General features: G+C 47.7%; 1 protein-coding gene across 4 annotated transcripts in view; it reads right to left on the bottom strand.

Annotated features, from left to right (window-relative positions):
- NRP2 (neuropilin 2) overlaps positions 1-24,928 on the bottom strand; it is an 88,514-nt gene that overhangs the window by 27,757 nt on the left and 35,829 nt on the right. For all 4 annotated transcript variants that reach the window (XM_063162319.1, XM_063162320.1, XM_063162321.1 and 1 more), the window contains exons 7-12: positions 23,930-24,085; positions 15,484-15,628; positions 14,841-15,190; positions 13,583-13,727; positions 9,795-9,911; positions 7,089-7,241 (exon numbers count right to left, since the gene is read on the bottom strand). In XM_063162319.1, the coding sequence (XP_063018389.1) occupies positions 7,089-7,241; positions 9,795-9,911; positions 13,583-13,727; positions 14,841-15,190; positions 15,484-15,628; positions 23,930-24,085 (1,066 nt within the window). The remainder of the gene's footprint in view (positions 1-7,088; positions 7,242-9,794; positions 9,912-13,582; positions 13,728-14,840; positions 15,191-15,483; positions 15,629-23,929; positions 24,086-24,928) is intronic.

Below are 24,928 nucleotides of genomic sequence, written 5' to 3'. Positions count from 1 at the left end.
TATCCAGTGTGTCTACCTTGCCACTTCAGCAGAAGAGCCTGTGTGCCTGGGTCACATCCTTCCTGCCAGGATTGACACTGACCTTCTGTTTGTTCCCATTCCTATCAAACTCTCAAACTGCAGCCAAAACTAATGCTCCCTTCAGCAACACAGGATCTTTCAGAGACTCGGGAACCCTCCATCTCCTGTGCTCCCTGCCCAACTCTTGCTGGGGCCCAGAGATCCCTCCAGGACCTACTGTCAGTCCCAAGGAGGCTCAGTCCTTGGGTGGTGATTCCAGTTGCTCCCCTGCAAATAGCAGTGGTTTCTGGGTGGAAAGCCAAGTGCAGGCAGGCATGACTTTCTATGTCATTTGAAGATGAAATGGCTGGATCACTCTAATGGCTAGTTGGACCTTTGGAAAAGCCCTACAAATTTGCTGAGACTGACTGAATAAGGGCATTGTGGAGGTAATTGTTGGAACAGCATGTGGAAGCCTGGTGGTTCCAGTAGTCACTCTGTTTGATACAGTAAATGGAAGCCTTTGGCACAGAAAGCATCTGAAAGGCTGATTTCCCCTGTTAAAACACTTGAAGGGAGCTTTGCAATGATGAGCTGATCAATTCTTCCAGGATCAGAAATGCATTTTAATCTCTTTCCCGGAACTTTGCTTTGCAGTCTCTGTTCCTAACACGATAGCTACATCCTCCACAGAACTGGCACTGCTAGTTCAAAGCACCAGCTCAAAAAAGGCAGGAAAACCCACTCAGGCATTTTACCTGTTTTGCAACTGATGCTATGGAATAAATCTCATGGACAATTTATGGGATCATCTGGATGTAAGGGAGCCAGTAATGTGAACATGAAACCACCCCAGCCAGATGATGGCAGAGCCCCTCCTGTGTGCATGGCAGTGAGTCCTGGATAAATCACCAGCTGGGCTCTGCAAACCAACCATCTGGGCAACGTGGTTTTCTCTTGGCACACCTGCCCCCTCCTGCTAGGAAGCCATCTGAGAGGACATTAGGGGCAATGGGGGATGAAGCCTCACAGTTTGGGTCAGACTGCAAGCACAAGCCACAGCAGCACCCCCTCTGCAAGGTCAGGCTGCCTTGTGCTTGGGTCTTGCACATCTCACACCCTCTCTCAAGGAAAGCACCTTCCCTCACGGATCTCAGCAGCACATCTGGAGGTGTTCCAGCAAAACATGTCGGGCAGCATGTACACAAGCAATTATTGAGATTTCAGACTCCCTCTGCATTTGCCTCTCACTGGATATTGTTGAGTTACAGCTGCTGCTCCTGTGGAGGAACCACATGAAGTGCCCTCACTCACATCCCTCCAAAGGTCCTGCACTCTCCTTTGCTGCACGGTGTGCTTTAGCTCGCAGCACGGCAGCCCAGCTGCAGCCACCTCTTGTCTGTCAAATCCCAGAGGTGACCACACTGCTGTGGGCACTGTCTGCACAGCCCCGAACGCCACCCCAACCACACTGTGTCATGGCCAAGTGGACATCCCAGTGAGGCATGATCCTGCTGTTCTTCTGGGGCATGTGAGGTGGAAGCTGCATCTGCTCTTGCCACTCCTGGGGAGCAGATCAGCTCAGATGCTCTCATGACTGCAGGGTGGTCTGGTAGCAAGGGAATGGCAGCTGCATGAATATGCAGATTGAAATTGGATAGTTATCACATTTTAAAATTTTTTGGCAAATCATGCAAATTCACCTCAAAAGGCTGCCACTATAATTTCATGACAGGCCTCTCCTCGATGACAGACTTTCATTTAGGATGGGAAGTCAATCCTCCATAAAACTAATATTTATATTAACTAGATCACTGCATCTACTGGAAAATCCCCTTAATTTTGATTATGTGTTAATTAGCCTGCCAAGTCCTTGCCATTTCAGTCTCTAAATCAGCCCATCAAAAGGCATAAAATCCCACACTTGCCCAGAACCAGGCTCTCAGCCTGCTCTCCGGAGCCCTTCTAATGGACCCCCCATTACATCCTCTCAATTAAGCCTCCTGCCCTCAACAGCACAGTGCAACTGTGAGCCCTGTCACCTTCCCCAGGGAGTGCAGGGAGGGCACGGTGTCCCTGACAAATCAAATCCCAATTAGAGCCCGACATTTATGCTACGTGAGCTGCCAGCCACCAAAACTTGTCCTTTGGCAGCGTGGTGGGCACCCTGCCTGCCCCTGCATGAAAGGTGTGCACAGCCCCACCAGCCCAGCATCTGTGCCTGCACAGCTGCAGAGCTGAGCAGGCTGGGGCTGCACAAGTGCACAGCTGAGCAGGCTGGGGCTGCACTGCACAGGCTGCACACACTCTTGCTTTCCCCAGCCCTGCTCTGTGACCCACTGCTGCGAAGCCATGGGGTGGTGCACAGCTAAGGTTTGAGAGATGGTGTCTTGCTTTGCAGAGAGCATCCCAGCCTGCTTTTTTAAGCAGGAATGTCACGGGTGTTTGGGTCCAAAAAGTGACTGAGGCAAGCAGTGAGCCCCAGAGAAATGGTTTCTTTTCCTCTGCCTCCAGCCCAGCCCAAGCAAGCAGGAGCTTTGCTGGAACAGGTCATGGCCATACCTCCTTCTATCATGCATGACAGTATGGGCACATGGACAGCCAGAGCCTGGCCCTAGCCTGCAGCCAGGGAACTCAAACAGAGCAGCTGATGCTCAGCAAACCTCTTGTGACTGGGGTGCTGGGGTGTCCCAGCTCTGCCGTGCTGTGGGCAGCCAGGGCATGAAGGCTTTCTAACATTTGCTGTCCTCACTGTGCAAATGAGAGTCAGGAGAGACATGTACAGCTTTGCTGAGAGGCAATCTGCACCACACATGAGGGGAGCAAAGAGAGACAGAGATGGATATATGGTCTCCTTCCCACAGTGTGCAGCTGCTCACTCATTGCATAGAAATGCTCGACTTTCATACCACCCCACATGTAAAACTCCTTCCTACTTCAAAGGACACAGGATTGACCCTTGAGGTCAAACTGTGTCCCCAAGGCACAAGCCCTGAGACTCGCATGAGAGTAAGTGCAGACCCACTTCAGTTCAGCCCTGCCCTGTTAACACCATGAAAACCTTTCTGCTGCTTTGGACACAGTAGAATCAAGGCTTTCCGACAGCAGTTCTCATGGATTGCAAGAAAAATATGAAACTTTCCCTTTTAAAGATCCCATGGGAAAAACACAGGAATGGTAAGGGGTCACCATCAGCTTAAAAACAGCTTAACATTTGTTTCTCTTAAAAAATAAGCTCTTACGAAACTTCAGAGCACTATAAACACTCCTCTGCTGAAAACACTTTGAAACAAATAAACCTTTCCCTGCAGTGCCTGCAACCCAAGTGAGCAGCATTCCTGACCCTCCAAGCCAGCAAGGCCATGGCCCACAAGAGAAGCTCTCAGTGGGTTTTTGCAGCCCAGCCCAAGAGCTGTGTGGTCAGGAGTGATGCAAGGTTAAAAAGTGCTTCCTTTTCTGTGCACACGTACAGCTGCCAGCATCCGAACAACACGGGGTTCACGATGACCCTGACGCTGTGCTCACCCAAAGGAGAAGCCATACATGGTAAAGCTGCAGATCCCACAGGTCTCTTCTAGAACCACAAGGTATTTGCTTAAGCACTGCAAGAAAAGGGAAGGGGGAAAAAATGGGCAAAACACGGAGATTTCATCTCTTCAGTACTGGCTTATTAGTGTAGCATCACTGAGAGCAATACAATCACATCGACTGGCTAAGGATACAACCCAGGATCTTTAGACCCTTCAGGATCAAGACCCCAGTGAAATTCAAAGATGGTGAAAAGTTGAGGTGCCCAAGTTATTAACCCAGATTTATTTTCAGGTCTTAAGACCTTTATCTTGACACCAATGGCATGCTGCCATTGCGTGCAGCAGGAGGAGGGATGAAATCTCATTGAAACCTGAACTTGTTGCTCCGTGAAGCTTGCTAGGTGCAGCTAAGGGGAATCTTTCTACAGATGGGAAGCATCTGAAAGTCCATAGAGGGAAAAATCCTGACAATCTCTTATGGGGGCATGGAAAAGGGAGCCAATGGTATTTTCTAGGCTTGCAAAGGGCAGGTAGCAGTTGGAATCATGCTGGGCTTCTGCTGAGCTGGGCACTTTGGGTCCACTTTCACCAATGAGGTCCCCAGACGTGTAATGGGAGCCTGCAGGAGAGGACGTGGAGTTAATCCATGGTGCGAAGAGCCCAAGGAACACAGGGCTAAAAAAAGAAACGCAGAGCTGCCTGAAAGAGTATCTTGGAAATAAAAATAGTGGAATGAGAGCAGTGGGTGTCTTGTCAGTCTTGAGAAGTTCTCCGTGCCAAAGACAAGGAGGAATTGCATGCAGCGCATAAAATGAAATTGGGAGATATCTGAGGAATTCAGGCCTGTCTCTCAGCAGACTTTTCTAATCAAGTGCCTCACAGAGGATATTTCACCATGGTCATTTCCTTTCCTCTCTCTTATGCAGACTGAGCCAGGGCTCTTCCCTTCATTATTATTTTTTCCTTTTTAATTTTAATTTTTGTTTTGCCATTTTCAAAAGAAGTTAAACCACATTCCACATAGCTCTTAAAGGCACAGCACACTTTCTTGCTACTGTGGAGCAGCCATGGCCTCTAGCCTGGGCCAGCACCTTTAAATCAGAGCAAATTGGGCTCCAGAAGCCTTGAATTCTCCTTAACTTTTGCCCTGCCTCTAACCAAGCACAGCTGCTCTCCTTCACCCAACTGCTCACCCCAGGGTGGGGAATTCACAAGCAAAGACCACCCTGAACAACAGCTTTTCATTCCTTGCTCCCTGGAGTCTGAGCGTGAATTTTCTAACTAGAAACAAAGTGCTGGAGGGAGCATGAGGGAAGGGCAGGGGAAGAATAGGGGAGTGTGAACCAAACAATGCTTTGATTCTGTCCCCACCAAGGAGCTGGCATTGCCTCTTTTTCATGTTTCTCCAGTTGCCCTTAAAAGCTCCTTGGGGAGAAAAAAAGCAAATAGTTGCTTCTTTTTGTGTCATGTCTTCTTAATTTCTAAGAGCAGGACCAAAGTGAGGCACAGCAGTGATGCCTTTGAATTCCAGCTCCTCTGCAGCCCTGTGGGGGCAAGGCAGAGATGCCCACAGATGCCAGGATGGCACACCCTTGCCTGAACCAGACAGGAGGCCAGTGCCAGTGCTGACCCCTCAGCCTGTGCTGGTGTTTGCTGCTGGCTTCCCCTGCTGCTATGGGTAAGTCACTCCAGCCCCCTGGAGCCACCCCCTCCTCCCCCTCCCCTGCCCACACAGCCCATGAGTTGCAGGGCAGTGCTGGAGCTCCTGCCTGCTCCCCCTCAGTGCTTCAGTGCCTGACTGCACAGCACCCTAAGGGAGAGCTCTCCACACTGGCACAAAAACAGACCACTGAACTCAGCAGGACAACATTCCCCAGCCCCAACTGTGAAACTGTGCAGCTCATAACTGAGAAAAAGGAGAAAGAGGAGAAGAGGGGAAAAACAAGGACTGCATGCTGCTGTCTAAGGCAGTACCAGCCTCTCCTGGGCTACAACAGGATCTTCTAAGATACTATGGCCAACTAATTGTACAGAGACTCAGGGGAGAGGAAATGAAATGAAAAATTGAGTCTGAGTTATAAAAATAAGTAATTTTTATCCTACTTGCAGGAGACTTATATTAATTAAACATTATTACAGTGAATGAGATGGGGAGGGTTATTAAGTCTGGGGCTGGCTGTAAGTGTTCTCTCCTGTTGCCTGAGGCTCCACTGAGCTCCAGATATTAATCTTCTGAAGCACTCAAATGCTGAAGAGATAAACACTTGAAATATGAAAATATTTTTCTCCCTAGCAGACACTGTATCCCTATGTCACGCCAAAGAATTTTTCAGATGTCCATATGGGCTGCACTTACAGCATTACTGTGTCTCTTAGAAAAAAGCTAAGCACCTCAGGAGCTGAAGGGAGAAATGATGTGTGCATTTGTGTGGGGGTGATTTGTGTGTGGAGATGTAGCAGATTCTCCTCTTCCCATATGTTTCTGGAATACATATTTTCCTCTTTAGCACTGCCTACCAGGTGTTGGCTGCACGGCTTTCCAACTGGCTGGCGGCACTGCCAATCTGGCCAGTGACTCTGCCAGGTGGCTAACAGGTTCGCCTGCATGTTTGCATTCTGAGACTCAACCTTACCCAGGGGAGGGCGAGGAGGGACTCACAGACATTCACGGGGATGGGACTCACAGACACTGGAATCACCAGGCATCAGGGCAGAGCCCAGGACAGGTAAGATCAGCCAGCTTTCCTGCAGGAGCCTTGACTTTCACAAGCAATGACTGAGAGTGAAGCGGTGCTACAGTGACACAGCCTACTGTTATAAGGAAATTGGCAAATGTTCTTCGTGCCAGCCATGCCACAAAGTCAATGAGGGATAAGGAAAGCACACTAGTCCTGGCGTGAGTTCCAAGATGTGAAGCTGAAGAACTTGATCTATCAACCACATTGCCAGAGGCAGGCTCCCTTGCAAGCCATGCCAGCACATCTCAGTGAGGTCCTCCATAAATTAGGCTCTGTCACACTCATGCAAATCTTCTGCTTCCAAAGCACGAAGAGAAAAAGAGCAAAAGTCAAACAGCAAGAAGCTGGCATTTCCAGCACTCTTAGGGCTTAGCTCATCCTTCACTTGGAGGAGACTGAAATCCAGCCTCTGCAAGCCCAGAGTGCAGAGTAGCTGAAGAGTATAGGCAATCTGAGTAACATATGGGAGAGGAAGAAATGCACTCTGGGGAAAAAGCACTGGATCCTACAGAGGACATTTGGATCAGGATGTGGAACAAAGCCTGGGCTAGCCTTCAAAGTCCCACAGGATTCAAAGCTCAGTGTCTGATTCAAGTCCATCTCAAGAGGACAGTAAGTATAATTCAGTGCCAGTGGTCACAGTCCTATAAATAAGTCATGAACCATACAGTAAAGCATCTGAAAGTTTCCATAAAAGAAGTTCAGCTCTGCATAGCCCCTGCAACTCATGATAGCTGTGCAATCATCATTCATACTGTTTGCATGGACAAAGACCCATCAGCACTCTCTTCCCTGCTTTGGTTGGTATTAATCATCTTACCAGGCACAGTGTCAGAGCTTTGTTCAGAGTTGCCAATCCAGGTGCCTGAAGGCTGAAAAGACCACGTATAGCCAGTTGCCAAGTCGTGTGACCAACCACAAAGGTCTTCAGGAAGATCAAAGTTGCAGTTGAAGTTCGCAGGGAGTTGGAAATCTTACAAAAAGAAATAGAAGCAAAATAAAGTCAGATTAAAAAATGACTTACCCATGAAGGGTTGCTATTAAAAAACAACCCAAAACTAAAATAGCTGGCAAGCCATCAAAACTGAAGAAAGCATGAAATCTCACTCACACTGATGCTTTTAACCTATCTCACATTTCCTCAGCTCCAAGGATCAGCCTTAAGTTCTGCATCATCAAAATGTTCACATCACGTCCTGTGGCTAATCCACCAAACTAAGCAAATATAAAAGCATGAACCAAATGTTTCCAGACTCTAATCAGCACCTTCTCTTCCTCCCCTAGAGTGGTAAAAATTAAATGCCTTTTTAAATGTCAGTGAAGAGTCCTTCCTGAGTGCCCCATGCTCAGAAGTTCCTGCCTGGCTCCAAAAGGAGAATCTCAAGTGCTCCAGAAACCCAGCTCCTGAGTGACAGACCCAGCCACTTGCACCAGACGGGAGCTGTCTGTCATCCTGGAGAGCTGTCACTCACTGCTTCCTACCTTCTCATGGAAATGTTACCAGGGAAAATGTGGGGCCACCATGAGCTCAAGCTTTTGGATTCTGAGTGAAAGAAGCCAGCCTCTATTTCTAGCTCTGCTATGGACTCACCACATGGTCGTTGGGCGAGTCCTTTAACTTTCCATCTTGAAACAGGAGCAGAGTTAATTCCCCTGTGACAAGAGCTTTGAAAGCTCTGGAGAGCTTTTCTGCAGGCTGTGGGCAGGCGGGCACATGCCAGGGGCTGCATGTGGCACTGAGGCAGCTGCTGGCTCCTTCGGCAGAGGGAATCAGTCACGTGCAGGGAGGCTGCAGAAATGGGCTGAGTCCCTACCAGGCACTCAGCGGACAGGCATGTCTGAGCCTAATTATAGGCCAGGATTTTCCTGAGCAAAGAGGAAGTTTTAAATCACAGTGCCCACAAAGTGAGCCATAGCCAGAAGGAGGTGAGTGACTCAAGTGATAGGCATCAGCAGAACTTCACTGCAAGGGGCAGTGGGCTTTTTTTACATGCTCCCACTCCAAAACAAAACAATGTAGATCATGGATCCTTTTATTCCAATCTAATCTCATACCCTGGAGAGCAGCATTGTTTCTGTTTGGCTGTCATAAATCTGATTGTCCAGAGAAACACACTCATTGTTTTATGGAGTATGAGAATGAAAATTGTTGCTAAATCTGAGGGAAGCTGACAGGGAGGCTGGTTCCACGCTCCACAGCAAACTCTGCTTGCTCTCTTGCCCTGGATTGCACCCGGGAATTGTGTTCTTGCAGAGACTGTTACTGGCCTAAATTTCCCTCCATCACTTTCCCAAGTGCCTCAATGGTTGCAGGGTTGCACAGGCTTACCACTAAGGCAAAGCAATGAGAATCAGGCCCTTTGAGCTACTTCTGCAACTTACATTTCTAGAACTAAAGTACAGCAGAATCCCCATGGGAGGTGTGAAAAAGCCAATTAATATTCTTTTATAAATTTATTTATTTTAAAACCCATTAATTTTTTTTTTTTTTATCTGGGACTGAAAGCTGAAGTGACAGAAGTCCTAGGAGATATCTCAGAGGATAGTTTTTCCTTGTGAGATTCTTGTTGAAGTCCTCGTGTACATTGTCCAGTGCTGAGGCCCAGGCTCTGCTGTTGCACCCAGGGGAATGCATTTCCTGAACATTGCACTGTACAACTAACCTTGCACAGCTCTGTCAAGCCCTCTCCTCTTCATCTGGACATTTCACAACCTTTAGATGCTCACATCCCCCTTGCAAGAAGCAGAAGAATTTGATGTCTGCTTTTACAGATAGGGATTTGAGGCAGAGAAGATTAGCCCTCCGCCAGCACTGAACCTTAAAAAGCACACCATGGAGTCTAAGCTAACATTCAGCTTCTTCCACCCTCAGAAGAAGTAGCCAAGTGCTACAGTTACCAAACCATTTCACGTATGTCTGACAGCCATCTAAGACTGGGTAAATGAAATTCTGCATTGAGTTAGTGTTCCCCTCTCTCTAGTGCCCACACAAGGAGCCCAGACTGTCCTCCTAAATTTTAAGCTGCTGATATTAGGGAAGATGATCCTTAAGCAGATAAGTGTTCAGGACATCAGCCTTCAATACATGCTGTGATTTACTTCCACAGTTGTGACTTCTGCAAAAGGAGCCCTGCATACCAGGCAGTCTGAATCACCTTCTGAGTTTATGATTTACAGCCAAGAGGTGATCTGGAATGGAGATGGTTCCAAACAGGGCACTAAATGAGTTTCTTCAGGTCATGTAAGGAAGCTGGGAGACCAGCTCTTCATCTCTTGTACGCCAGGGACTGAATTAGCTGCTATCTCTTGCTCTTCCATCCTTCCTTGATAGAACTTATCAGATTTTGGCAGATTTGTTTATGGGTTGGTTTCTTTTTTTTTTTAATCCTGGCCCATCACTAATAATATTACTCTAAGCTTTCCAGGAATCAGCCCCGTGTATTGGCGCTAATGGGAAGATAAGAGTATTTTCCTAGCTCTTAACCCATCAGTTATTGAGATAGAGATGTGCTGCTCTGATACATACCCTCATCTTCTCCACAGCTGTCACCACAGTCTGTTGCTTCTGCATCAGTTGGGTAGGGAGTGGTGGTCTCTTCACTCTTCAAAGTGGGCACCAGTGTCTCTGCAGTGGGCCTGACATCTGAAAAAAATGGAGTAGAGAAGCTGTTTGCAACAGACAGAACAAGAAGCCCAGGTAGTAGAAACAAGGCAAAAATATTTTTTTCTTCATGTTCTTATAATGGCAGGAAGAGATAGAACAAGTATGCCATGAGATTTCCACATGCTACAAATGTCAGCATGGTTTGAACTTCAAGTGAACTGTCTTTCCATATGGGAGTTCTATGGATTTGGAGTTCCCACTGAATGAGCCTCTTCTCTAGACATGCACACTACTTTTTCTCTTAATTTTTTAATCTACAATCTACATGGGTAGTTGGAAATCCACTTAGCTGTCATTACTGGATAAGTGAGATCACAGGCAGAACATCTTTTTCTTTCATAAAGCCATATGACACATTGAAAAAACACACACAACATTCTCACCAATTGTGCCAATTTATAAAACAAGTCACTCAAACCCACAAATGATGTAACCGCAAACGGACCCAGAGGATCCCCTAGTGAGCTCTGGCTCACTGCAGAAAGCATCTGGTTTCACACTCCAGGCTCCTGACTACGCTTTCAAAGGGTCTCTGTCCAATTTCCCTTTCTCTAACGTGGCCCATGTGTAACAACCTCCAAGCAGGTGTCAGGGGAAATTTAAGCAAGAAAGTGAAGGATATTAAGATCAACAGTAAATGACATTAGGTTCCAGCAAACTCTCCTTTTATGGGTGCATTAAGTGGAGTACAGCAGACTTGATTCTTTCCACTTTTAGAAAGAGGCAGCTTTGCTCAGTTATGTGTGATTGCGTTTCTTTGTCGGCACCCTTCAGGATTTCATTTAATAAAGCCAGAAGCAGGAGGAAATGGCTAAATTCATTGAATATTTTCCATAGGCTCCTTTATGCCCTTTTATTTTCCTGTTATTAAACATGTTGTACATAAACTCTCTGGATTTTTTTTGGTTTGTTTTTTTTTTCCAGTGGCTGTCTTTTGTTCAAGATAAAATACCAAATAGCCTCAAAGTCTTTTAATTTGTAAGTTCAAATTTGTTACAACCCCATAAAATTCCAAATGCAACCAAGAAGCAAATTGCAAGCAGCCAGCCACAGAAATATGTCATAAAAAAGAAAAAAAAAAGCAGCAGGTGAAAGCAACATATTGAAAGCTGGAACTTATTTAGAGTGGGTACATTTTTTAGGTTGTTGTTCCTGTATATCAAGATTTATAGCTGAAATGTGACAGTGTGGAAGGACCTTGAAAGCAAGTCCCATATGGGACACAGATGCTGAGCGGATGTAAATCAACAGTGTTGCATTGCCCTGGACTAGCCGCAGAAATATATCTTGAAAAATCAGTTACCATGGTAGAGCTGCAACACGATGGTTACAAGAGATAATGAAAATAACAGGCAGGACAGCGTCATGTGTGAAATGGAAAGTGAAAAAGAGAGGTCTTGCTTGCTCGCTTTCTCACTCCTCCCTGGCCCTGCAAGTGTCTGTTCAACTGGTGGTAACTGCTAATCAAAATGCAAAGTCACTGAGCAATTGAAACCAGATGTTTGGAACTTCAAAGGATAGAAACCCAGCTGCTAGTGAACATTCATCATTCTCCACTCTTCAGAGGAAAAATTTTGGCAGGTCTTTGAAAGAAGCCAATTGCTGACTGCCTACTTCCCAAGTTTTGAGTTAGTAGCCAGCTAGTTTGTAAGCCCAGTTGAGGCTGTTACGTGTTTAACTCAGTAATTAAGATGCTTGCTGCTGATAAGAAATAGAAACACCTGGGCAGGACGAACATGGGCTTAGACCCTCTCTTGAAAATATTTTTAATCATCTTGTTTTAATCCATTTCTTAATCTTGTTCCCAAGCAAGTGCAATTACCTGCGTTTTTGCAGCCACTTTTGTAACATGCTTGGGTCCTCCCAGCAAAGGAAGGCCCTTTCTGGGGATTGTCAAGCCTGCTGCATGTAGCCAGCCTGGATTATGCATGCAGATAATGCCATGGGCTATCTCTGCTCCGCAGGTTGCATCAGGGATATAAATGCTCTTTATAACACGGTGAATCCACAAGATTACAAGCCCTGCTCTGATTACAAAGCTGAATGCCTGTAGATTAATAAAGCTAGGGATATTTATGACCTGGCAGTTGAGTTTTAAACATTACAATGTGCAAATTATTACCCAGGCTGGGAAATGACCATAAAGCACCTTGCCTGGAGAAAACATGTGCTGTTGCTACTGATATTGAAAATGAGCATGGACACACATGTAAAAGAAAATTTGGGCCAAAAATAGCACAAGGCAATAAAGACGACAAACCCCTCATTCTCTAAGCTGGAGGAGTGCGTGGAAGGGCTGGCATGCACATGGCTGGAGGTCCTGACTCCCCTTATGGCAGCGATGCAGTGCTGTGATGCACCATCCAGCAACAGTCTGCAGAGATCTGGCAGCTGGAGACTCCTGGGAGCTGCAGGAAGCAGCAAGGTGGGAGCTGCCTGACCATGTCTGCACAAATCCTCAGCTCCTGCTTCTTGCACCTGCTTCTCCCACAATATCCTAAGATGTCGTAAAATTTAAATTAAGATCGAATCCGATTTAAAGTTTAGATAATTTACAATGGATTTCCAGACCAGGGGGATATTTACTATTGACTTCAAATGTGAAAAATTATCATTATTAATAGTGTGTACATGTTGTGTGATTTGCTGTTAAGCGTTTGCAATGCATCTTGCAGCACGTCACAGGAGGAAATGGTACTAAAGACTGCATAAGAGGGTAAAAAAAGATCTGTGTCTTTCAAGCTTTCTAGAATGGGAATTCTTACAAAAAATGCTTTCTACAGATGTGTTTATAAAATGGAAATCATACCTCTTTATCACTGACATCTGGACTCCAGATTCATATGTAAGCATTATTATTAAAAATAAAAGATTAAAAAAGAGGATAACTAGCCGCTGGCACTGCAAAGTTAGCATCAGACCAAATGACCCTTTGGGTACATTTTTTGCTTTTGGGGCTGAAACTGTGGAGAAATCAATCACCACTAAACCTCAGAGGGTCAGAGGCATAACCTCTACTGATCCCAGTAAGTGTGTGAAGTTAGTTTTCATCTCTGTATTAAAAATGGTGGCTGAAAGGCATACTACGTGTGAAAAACAGGTGGGTAAAAGTGACCTGGGTAAAAGTTTCCTGGGTCCTAGGGATGTAGAGTTAACTTCCCAGCCTTGTCTGCAAAAAGGTTTCCACGTTGGGTTCAGTGAGAGAGGGACTGTTGTTTTTACAGCAAAGCCTTGTTGTGGCAGCTCAGTATACGAAGTATTCGTCACTGCAAGTCTGCTCCTCCTCCTACTTTTTGTCTTATTATTTGCACTAAAAAGCCCAAATGTCCTCTAACATAAGAGGCTGTGAAAGACTGCACAATGTCCAGGTAAAAGATCTGAAAGGAGTTGAGGACAAATTCTGCATGGGGCCCTGTGTGAAAGCTTGAAATCCAAACATTGCGGCTATATCCTGCATCAAGGCCAGTTTTTTTCAAGGTGGAAATAAAAAGTGAGGCCAAGCCACCATACAGGCACTGCCTTCATGGCTGCAGCCTCCCTGCCACAGCATGGCCAAGGCAGGACAGCAGGAAATAACCTGAAGTTTGCTCCTTGCTGGTGTAGTGCCTGGCCCCAGAGCAGGCAGTGGGCAGAGGTGTAGGGGTTCCTACCTGTCCAGTCACAGCCCAGCACCTCCAGGCGCATTCCTATTCCCGCTGGGGACCACCTCTCCGGGTGCACTCGGACGTACTGGGCAGGAACAGGGTCAAACCTCCGGACTTCGGGGATGTCGTAGTGAATGTTGCCTTCAAAAAGCTACAGAGAGAAAGAGAGAGAGAGAAATGGCAAGGGATGTGTGCATTGTGAGCATTTCACATGCTCTCAACTAGACTTGATATTTTGGGTCTGGCAGAATGTGGCCACAGTCTGAGTGACCCCAGGCCATTGAGCCCAGCTGAGCATAAATTGGGCGGTTCCTTCTCGGTTTCAAGGGGACCAGGCAGGCTATTTCTGAGAAACTTGCACAATCTCTCCTGGCCTCTGCTCAGAATCCAGGGGTTAGATTCTGATCCAAGCCATGCAGGGGAAGCCTAGGGAATATCCACTAAATTGACATATAAATGAGATCAGATTTATCCTTGGTAAATAAAGCTACTGCATGTTCTAGGATGGTGTAAATGGTTGGTTTTCCTCACAGTCCAAGTACTGCTGTTTTTCAGCTTACATGAACAAACTAAAGTCTGTGGGGAATAAACAGAGGGCTATAGATAGCATCAGCCCTCATCTGAAGGATCAGGAAAAATTAAAACTTACCCAAATTTTAGGCAGAGGAGTATGCATAAAAACAGAACAGGCAGTAGCAGAGAATTTATTTGTTCCTCAAGCCCCCTGCCATCCCATAGCACTAAGCAGAAAGATTATGGGGAACTCCAATGATAAAGAAAAAATATGGGGAATTTCAGGGTCACACCAGTGTGACAAAGGGACTTTAGATATAGAAAATTTCCAAAAGAGAATTTGTGATTCATCTTCCTCTTTCAGATGTGCACACGACAACAGCCACAACTTTCCCCTTAAAATATGTAATTAGTTCATGTAAAACATAATTGTTTTACACAAAACAAAATAAAGCACACCATCTTTTGAACTCTGACCTGCAGGAGCTGGGAGAAGCAGCAGGTGATGTCCATGCCTGATCCACAATAGAAAATGGAAAGAAATTGCTATCCCTGGGGAAAGGTGGAACTTATGGCCACCAGTACAGGTTTGGAGTAGCACCAAGAGACACAACCTGGGATTTCATGGTGACAACCCCAAGCTCCCAAGGTCTCTGTGGGAGTGGACAGCCAACTTCCCAAGACCCCATCAGGCAGACTGAAGCTAGTCAGAAAAATATCCTGTTTTGCAGCTGCTCCAGGCAGTGCCTACCTTGGCTTGCATTGTTTTGGGGTCCTGGATGAAGTCCCAGTCCTTTCCATTCATGCTGTAGGCCACCTTAAACTTCTTCACAAAGGATCGGGACTCAGTGGTGGTCACGCTGTCCCCTCCACGAGCCCCCTGGATAATGACGCCTTTGATGTTCTTGGGGACACCAAGGTCCACCTGCAGCCACTCCTCCCCAGGCTGGGCCTGGGGCACGCGGGGAAACCAGCCCGAGCGGCTGCTCACCAGGCGGGCCATGCTGGGAGACCAGTCATAGCCTCTGATGGAAGAGGCAGAGATCTGTGAGTCAGGAATGAGGCCAGAAAGCATTCCCAGCAGGTTGGAGCAGGGTGAATCTGCAGGGAAGGAAAGGCCATTAACAGTCAGGGTCATTGAAGGGAAGTGCTCCTGGTTCTCCTCACAGCATTAAGCTCTGGACACTAAACCAACACCAAAGGGCGTTTCCCCCTCCCTGCAGGAGCTGCAGTCCTGCCCCTCCAAGCGCATCCCTTGTGATGAATGCCTCCATGCTAGTCAGTGTCACCATTGCCACCACAAGCAGCCATGAAGTGGCAAGGGTCAGCCCCCTGGGACAGGCTGTTGGGGGGACAGAGGAGCACTGAAGCCAGGGAGAGGAGAGGACCCTCACCTGTGATGCGGCAGCCATACAGCTCCAGCCTCAGGGCGATGCCGTTGTGCCAGGTCTGGGGACGGATGCGCACGAAGCGTGTGAGCACTGGGCTGTGGATCTTGTTGAGAACCACCTCTGTGGCATCCTCATTGGCCTGAAATGTCTGCAAGGGAAGGGAGGCACAAATGTACATTTGCACACACTGTTACATCCTCACCAGATAAGCAGTCAAAATTATCTCAGCAGGGAAAATCAAGCACCAGAGGCCAGGAGGGACATGTGAGCTGCTCATATATCACAGGACAGCATGGTGGATGGACTCACCTACCAGGCAGGAGGGCCGGGAGCTTTCTGCCTGACTGCCCCTCACAGCACTTCGAGAACCATGAGCACCTCAGACTATCCGGCCCCAGCTGCTTCAAGCTTGCCTCCAGACCTAGATCTGCTCCAGCACAAGTGACAAGATGCTCCCAAACAGGCTGACCCCCTGATGCATCCTTACACTGAGCTCCACCTGGGAACATCACGTGCAAGCAGTGGTGTGAGCAGGAAGGGTGCACCTCTGCCTGGGGTGACAAGCTCTGCCTCACTCAGCCCCTTGCCTTTGCCTCTTCTGTGCACATGCAGCCTGCCACATGGAGACAGCTTTTCAGGAGTTTATGATCCCACATGGTACGAAAAGGCTGCTGCCTTACCAGATGGCCATAATCAATAACTACCAGATGGATGTTAGATCCACCTCTTCTGCCCATTTTTTTAATAGGCCGGACAAGGACTGGATACATGTGTTTCTATTTTAGGCTGCAAAGCCATAGTGGGAAAGAAAAGGGAGGGAAAGAGGAAATACTCAAGGGGAGGATAATTTTCAACCCTTTCTCTGCCCCAGCATAAAGCACCAGAGATCACTGACCAAGGCATTGCCTGCTTTCACTCCAAGCACTTCAGGACAGGGCTAGACTATCCTCCCATCTCAGCTAGGAACCACATCCACACTGAGATGCTGGCTGGGTTCTTCTGCAAGCTCCCACCATGTGTATGTGTACTAAGCACAAGAGTTCCCAGTAAGTTTATCTCAGGAAAGCAGGAAAGTGTAATCTCTGGCACCAGCCTCCTGTGGGAGGCAAGAGTCAAACAACTGAGGACAGAAGAAGGGGTGAGGCAGTATCCTGGCCCCTTGCCTTGAATAGCAGCTAGGAAGCATTTTGTGAGCCTCCTGTGGCTCTAGGCTTGCAGATGGCACATGTTACTTCCCGTCTCCCAGGATCCAGCACGGCAGCGTGTGCAGAGGGTGTTTACAGGGCTGTTCATGGCACCCCAGCTAGCTCTGGGCTGCCCCATCACCATCCACTCCTTCAGCAGTGGATGGAGCAGCCACTGCACAGAGGGAATCACTTGCAAATCTGGCTGGTAATTGGGATGAGGGGTTGATGCGAACTTGAGCAGAAATGCTAATCTAGAGAATATATATCATGCTGCTACCGTTTAACAACACAGCATGGTTTATGTGTTTTTAATATCCTATTTTATCCTGTCTGACCTCACTTCCCATTTTTTTCCTTGCTCAGCAGACACCAAATACCCTTTTTTTCCAGCAGGAGGGCTATAAGAAGAGTGGTTACTGTGAAACACTCTCCAGGCATATGTGCGTGTGTGCCTTGTAAACCTGCGGGCACAGACACACAGACACACATACAAACACTTTTAAAGGATATATTTCCACACCACAGCAGAGCCTTCAGCTTTATGCCAACACAGAAGGTGACACACAACACCTTATTTCTGAACCTAACACCGGAGGACAGGAAATGTTTATCTGAGCCAGTGCAACTATTTTAGCATAAGGGGCAGCGTGTCAGGTCAGACCAAAGGTCTCTCTGTCCCAGAGGATGGCGCCTAATGCTGGCCCCAGCAGATGTCCAAGGGCACCAAGTCCAGTCTTCTCCTGGCAACCTCTATTTGCTTCCCACCGTCAGCAGTGTGAAGACTCCAGGAGCCAAAGGTTGCATATGGACCAGCATGTTTAACAGTCACTGACGAGGTTTGCTGCTCTTTTTGATTTAACATGTTTCAAGTTTTGTTCTTTTTTAGCTCACTTCACACATACAAGCATCAGGGGCCAGAATCCAAATTTACACCAGCATAATTTGTTGCTGACTTCTGCACAGTCAAGCTTGACAGAAAGCAGAAGCAGGACTGAGCCCAAAAACTTTATCACTGCTATAGGCATCACCGAAAACATCTCTTAGACGACCTTGGTCTCAATTACTTGCTTCCAAGAAGAGCAATTTCAATTCTGCTTTAGATTAAGAAATCAGCAACTTACTCAAGCTAGATCACATTCAACAAGCTATGTACTCTGAATCTGGGCCATGACACTTCAGACTGCCAGCTTGTGAGGACAGAATTGGCACCTGACTTCCAGCTGTGCTATCACCTGCACTGGTAGGATCATCTGTCCCATTGAACCTCGCTTCCAAACAGCCCAACTGATCACGGCAAGTCATTGCTTTGCACCCTGTTCAGCATAACACAGAGGGGCCACTTCCAGAGGGCATGTGCTTGCTGCTGCTAGAGACCTGAGGTACTCCCACATGCCTGCTCTTTCTGCCTCTTTCCCAAGGGGAAATGCATTGTGAGCCTGCAGGTCCTGATGCTGCTGACCAGGGCCTGACCCTGACCATCTGGTTTCCCTGTACTGAAAATCCTGACCCCAGAGCCCCAGCACACTGTGGAGAGAGGCCCATTGACTTCAACAGGCTCCACATCCTGCCTCAAATTAGCACTCACAGCATAGGAAGAACTAGCAAGAAAATGTGTGAAATTGGGAGTGCCAAGAAAGCAAAGATTTCTTCCCTCTCTACCAAAATAGAACATTGCTATTCCTCCCGTCCTATCTGCTTTCCATCCCACTCAGCACATATTTTGAGCCAAGTCTTCGAATGGTGTAAATCAACATATCACCATCGAAGTATAAGAAGTCACAGTAATTTACACCAGCAGAAAAAAAAATACCTGGCTGTGATCTAGGGAGATAGATAGATAAATAGATATACACTCAGTGGAGAGCACACATGCCTATGCACATGAACACACACTGAAGGGTGGTGGAGCCAGAAGACGAATGGGAAAACCATTAACAAATTAAAAGCACCTTCCAAGAAACAGTCAAGGGAACTCCCTTTCACTGCTGCATCAAAGAGCTGCCCATTTCTCCTCATACACTGTATGTTTACCTCCATTTTAGTCCAGACAGCAGGTCTGCATGTGAAATTAAATTGATAATCAATGAGAGCTGACCTGCTTAATTAATTTGCTGCAGAAACCAAGTGGTTAGGGAGAGGCTGTAAAAGTAGGGGACATGATGTCTAGGCTAGAGGAGGACTGCAAAAGTTTTCTGTGTGCATACACATGCAAGATCCACAGCAGCATTTACAAGTTGCATTTCTGACATGTTGGAACCATCATAGGGTGATGGGGGGGATTGCTGAAGCTACGTTAGTTCCAGTGGATATGGGAATTGTGCCATTGGCAGCTTGGAGTGAAGGAGATGAAGGACAGGGAGACAAAAAGTGCCATGAAGTTGAAGAGGCAGCGAGTCAGGGAGGGGGTAAGAGGTAACCTCTCTCCTGCTTTATTTATTATGCTGCTTGGCCACTATGTAATTTCTTGGGGTGCTGAAGAAAGTGGCTGAGGGAGGAAGAGGAGAAGGCCAAGGACAGCAGCAGCCCTGCCTTCATCCATACGTATGTGTCTCTTTGGACCCACTAGATTTACTGCAGGATTATGTTACTCCTGTGGAGACAGAGCTCTGGAACAGAGCATGCTAACAGGATTAGGGCTTCAGGATTTAGACAGAGAAGCATGAAGGAGAAAAGTAGGGGAGATTATTTTCCTTGTCAGATAGGGAAGGCATAAAATGGGGCATGTTTGATGGTGGGAGGATTCTGGCTCAAGTGGAGGGTGGATAGTTCTGGATTTATTAAATCCAGGAACAAGGAGTTAAAAGAAAAATGATACTTGGCAACACTTAACAAAGCACTGTGTCTGGGCAAGGCACACTGTGCTGGGCTGGGCTTGCCAGCTCCGTGTCTTTGAGAGGCTCCACTCAGATTTGGGAGTCATCAGGGACACGAGGAGTGGTGCTATGCTAGCCTGCAAAGGAGATAGCGGGCCCAGAAATACAAAGCTGCAGCCTTGCTAGGAAATCCAGGGCTGTAATTCTCCCCAGGTACTGCACCAAGGGTGAATGCACAAGTCTGCCTTTGGCAAAGTCTGATGTCTTTGTCCTGCCTGCGAAAGCAGCAGAAGCAGGCTGGGACCTGGATGTTTCTGGGCAAATCCTCTGCACTATGATGTCTCTGCGCAGAAACACTTGTGGCCCTCTGGCTCATTGTGCCAGCTTTTCCTTAGTTTTCCAGATAAAAAAGCCACAGGACTAAAAGCTTTTCTCTCCTTCCTCAGGTGAGTAAATACAGGAGACCTAAGAACTGAAAAGACAGAGGAACATTCCTAAGGGAAGGCACAAAGAGTCATCCTCAATATTCACTGCCAGCACCAAAAACCTCTGATGTTCCCAGCTGCAGTGTACAGCTGAGACACTGCTCCTTGCAGCAATTCAATCTTTGTGCAGCTACCACCTGAAATGCCACTCAGGAAAGTTAACTAATAACAAGCACAAAGCCATCTAAATAAGGAAGAAATGAAAAATACACATCAGCTGGATCTTGCTGCCATTTCTCATCCATTGACTTCTACAGATTCTGAAAATTTTACACACAGAGCAATGGAGCAGCACTCATCATGGCCCAAACCCACTCCAAATCCTGAAATCCATCCCATCCCCAGTCCCTTGCCACACTAGATGATTCCTATGAGCTCATCTCCACAGTTACTAAGATGGAGCGGCTCACACCACATGGGAGCTGGAACCCAAGATGCTACAAAGAAGGAAGAGGATCAAAATGGATGAGAGCTTGGTTTTCTGATAAAATCCTCATAGTTGAGCCTGTCCAAAGAAAATGGCCAAAAACAAAAGGTCAAATCCTGCCAGGTGCTCTTTTCCTTCCTAGGGTTCAAGAAGAGTTGTTGTTTTCTAAAGACATTTGCAAACCATTAGATAAGATCTCAGCACGCACAAGAGGGCTGATGCCTGGAAGATAACCTCAAATCTCAGAGGCCATCAGCCAGGTCCCAGGTCACAGGAGGTGGAGGAAAACAGAGTGGGCAAGAGCCAGAACAGCTTTTCTGCAGCAGGGTTGGTTTGGCCCTGTCCCCTGGTAGGGGCATGCTGGTGAGGATGGCACATTGTGGTGGCCACTCTCCTCCCTGTCTCCCCTCTCAGGGACACACAAGAAGACAGCACAGAACCTCTGGCCAGGTTGCTGGGTTAGCCTCCCACCCTGGCCCCATGCCTGAGAGAAAGATGGAGCACCAGCCCCTGGACAGGGGGATGTCTGGGCCTGGCTTTGTGGGGACTGGGCTGCCAGGAAGGAGGAAAACCTAGCAGGGATGGGGTGGGAAGGGGAGGGAATGTGTGGAGCTCCACTCCTGCCGGCTGCCCTCCCACTGCCTCCCCATCCCAGAAACACAGCAGTGCTCAGCACGGAAACAGCCCAGCCAGCCCTGTCTGCTGTGAGCACATATTAATCACATTTTCCGCTGCTCCATCCTGCCTTTCCCGTTTCCCTTGCTGCTGAGTGCCAGCAGCTGGGGACTCAAAGGTGAGCCATCACATTTGCAGGGAAACACCCTGGCCCCACTGTCATCTGAAACACCGGAGAGAGGGGAAGTAGGGGGCAAAAGAGAGGCAGTGAGAGCTTCCCATCCTCTGCAGGGAGCATCACCCCCTCCCCACCCCCCTGCACTTGCTGGTTTTCTCTTGCATTAGCTCCCTGATGAAGATGTGAATGTTAGCTGACCCACCTACACGTGGCAGAGCACTGCTTTTGGCCCACAGAGCTGGCAGAAATTCCGAGCAGTGTTTGGTACACCCCATATGTCTATGTGTGCATGTGCATATATACATGTGCATGTGCAGATATACATATGTGCATATATGTATGTGTACATATATATATAAATATATATATATATATATATATATGCATGTATATAGAGAGTGCCTGTCTGGCCACACCTTCCCCTCCCTCCCTGCTCCTCATGGCACCAAATCAAGCTGCGGCAGACTTGATGAATCCCTTTGGCATGGTTTGCTCCAGCAGCCCGGGCTGCACCGAGCTCCGCACTGATGCAGGGAGGGAGCTGCACCTCGAGCACAGACATCACAGACATCTGGGAGCTTGCTTAGCACAGGAACAGCAGGATTAGTGTGGGCACGGAATGTGGGACCAGCGCCCCCCCGGCACCAGGTCTGTGAGCAAGTGGCCTTGGCCTGGCCCTGCTGAAGCTCAGCAGCTGGCAGCCAGTTGTTTGGCAGGGCAGGAAAGCAGTCACCCAGATGCAAGGGGTAGGCGAGCCACCAAAAAGCAATTACTTATCCTCCAGCCTTGGGAGGTGTCTGCTACATGAAGGCCAGAATGTGGGAATGAATAGATACTGGAACAGAGGAGTAAAAAAGAAGATGTTTGATTTTTTCCACTTTTTAAATGAAAAGACGAAACAGTAGAAAAAAGTTGACAGAAATCAAGGGCCAAGTCCTGAAACGGTGACAATTCAGATGGTTGTAAGATAGTTTTGGATTGACACCAGCCAGGCTTTAGGGTCTTGCTGGAGCAATGTAAATTGGCTGAGCAGCACTGAAACCAGACATGCTGTCCTGCTCCACCCTGGCTGAGGATGCAGCGTCCAACACCTAGGACTGCAAAAATGGGATATTTATTCTCCTCTGCAACTAAAACCACCCTCCAGGCCTGATTTCTGCTCCAGCTAAGACTTTAAAAGGCAAATTTATTGCCCATGGTTATTTGGAACACTGAGCTGTGTATATAGCTCATCTCTCTGTCCAGCATGATGAGTATGTCCTGCCTGACTCAGCTTACAGAAAAGGTCCCAATGAGACCCAAACTCACCTGGGGTGAGGAGAGATGGCCCCGGTTCACAGAAAGGTCTGGTGTGACCAGTGGGTCCTGGGAGAGCACAGAGGCTCCACACCACTGCATGGGCACCGTGTCAGGGCTGTACATGATCTCTGCCATGAGCTACTGTCCTGGAGCCAGCACACCCGGGGTCTGGGGGAGCCCAGCTGAGGACTCCCCTATGTGAGGCCGGACTGCTCTGTGCCTCCATTTCCCTGCTTCTAAAATAGGACTAACACTCCCCCACTGGCACATGAGGAGCTTAAATACTCCAAATATTGCAGGTATGAGACCCTGATAGGTACCCCTGCACAGTGAGGACTCATTCTGGGAAGCAGAGGGAATTTGAACCTAAGACACACTTGCGGGGAAGGGGAAATCGCACAAGCCCGGAAGGGAAGGAAATGTCTGGATGAATCCTGGACAAGGCAGGCTACTGCATTTCGTGCCAGCAAAGGGAAGGGACAGCTAATTTAATAGAAGTGCTGAGCAATCAAAAATGACTGGGACATGTGTGTGGGGGGAGGTGTGTGGGACCCAGCCAGAGTTCACACAGACACACTATGGCACATCAGCAGGGAGCACCTGAACACAGCAGCAGTGCTGGAGGGTGCCACAGAAGAGCAGAGAAGCACTTTCTTGAGGCACCCTTAACCAGGAAACAACCACATGACCAAAGCAATAGACAGAAAAGCCAGCCTGGCACCATGGCTCCCTTAACCCTCCTCTCCATATACTTCCCATGCAGACCACTTCAAGTTTATCTTTCCTGGCCACACACCAGCATCCATATGGTGTGAAACAGATGAACACTCATATTTACCCTCCTTCCTCCTTGCTCCCACCTCTGTGGGTGTCCCAGAAACACAGCAAGAACATGCACAGCTCCCAGGGCTCAATACACCCATTCTGACCATGCCTGCTTAGTGCAGATCTTACAGCTCTGGCAGCCTGAATTGTTTCTCATTATTTATTGCTCATTTTGTTCTCTGGGATGGTGCAATTGCCTCTTAGGATTTGTGCCCTTTCATTTCCAGGCCTCAGTAACTCCTGAACTACAGTTTCATGTGGTTTTGTGATTGTTAACCCAGCATGCAGACGGGTCTACGACCACAAAAGCTCAATGAATCTTATATGGCAAAACACAGGCTGTGAAAACATTTTCTCCTTCATTTGCAGTCAAAGAACATACTCTCACCACCACGAAATATGCAGCAGCAGCCAGGTTTTCCAAGGAATAGTGTTTCCTCATTGCTGTGCAGAGGAGAAAGGACTATTTCTGCTCAGAGCATCATCATTCTTTTAGCCATCATCAGAAAAAGGGTCCCTCACAGATTAAACTCTCTGGGCCTGCAAAATCTCTGTTCTCTTCCCTCTTGTTGGCTGCAAGACTCACCAAGGTGCAGGAGGAAGAGACAAAAAGACATTACCTTGTGGTTTTTCCCGTGTCTGTACATCATCCAGTCCTCCCCATTGGTGCTGACCTCCAGCTTGTAGGTACGCACGTAGTAGCCCTTCTGGGTTTCTCTTGAGATGGCACCCTGTGTGGCAATGGCTGTGAGCACAGTCAGGAACTGGAGGTCCACCTTGCCAGGGGAAAAAGGGACAAGAAAGAGACTGGTGATCACCTGAGAGTCCAGAGTGGCTAATTAGTTCCTCTCTCTGTCTCTGAAAAATTAAAAGTGCAAATTCAGCCTGTCTCACTCTCTGTGGGTGCACAGTTCAACATCCACAACCCTTGCCAGGGCTGACTTCAGCAGGATAGAACCCTGGGACAAGAGTAGCTAAGGATCTTGATGTCTGTTTATATGGGACCATCACAAAGCCTTCTTCCTGCCTCAGACCAAGCAATAGGATCTGCACAGAAGCGCACATCCATTAAAGCAGGACAGAGACTGACTTTTTCCATGCAAAATAAAAGCATAATATCCAATTAGCAAGTGCTGCAGCTCTTGGTTTTGCCCTGCTGGTTTTTTTTCCTGTTTGTTTTACAACATGGGTTGAGAAAGGTCAGCAGAGCTGGCTTAGTAGCCCTGCCATGAATGAAGAATGAGACGTCTGCTAGAGGCAATGACATTCAGCACCTCCTGCTCGTAGTGCCCTTTAGCAAGCAGTGTCTCCCGGCGATGTGACACAGCCAGAAGCTGTGTGTGGACACACTGTGGCTCTAACCAGCTCCCAGGGAAAGCCTTTGCTCTGTCAGCCCCCCGCCTGACATCAGCCTGCTCACGCTCCCTGCATCGTTGATGAGATAAACATTATTCTAGTTGTTTTTCTATTCACCCCCTGGAGACTTTGGTCCTCAGGCCAGTGGTGGAGTCAGTGGCCCTTGTAAGTGGCAGAGGTCTCTCAGTCTCTGTCAGACTGATGGAAAGTCCATCAAGGTTTGGGCAGAAAGGAGGGGCTGGGAGAGAGACAGCGGATGGAGT

Source organism: Melospiza melodia, chromosome 8 (assembly GCF_035770615.1).
Source record: "Melospiza melodia melodia isolate bMelMel2 chromosome 8, bMelMel2.pri, whole genome shotgun sequence".
NCBI lineage: Eukaryota > Metazoa > Chordata > Aves > Passeriformes > Passerellidae > Melospiza > Melospiza melodia.
The sequence above is the reverse complement of the archived record's forward strand: the minus strand, read 5'-3'. Positions and strand labels throughout refer to the sequence as shown.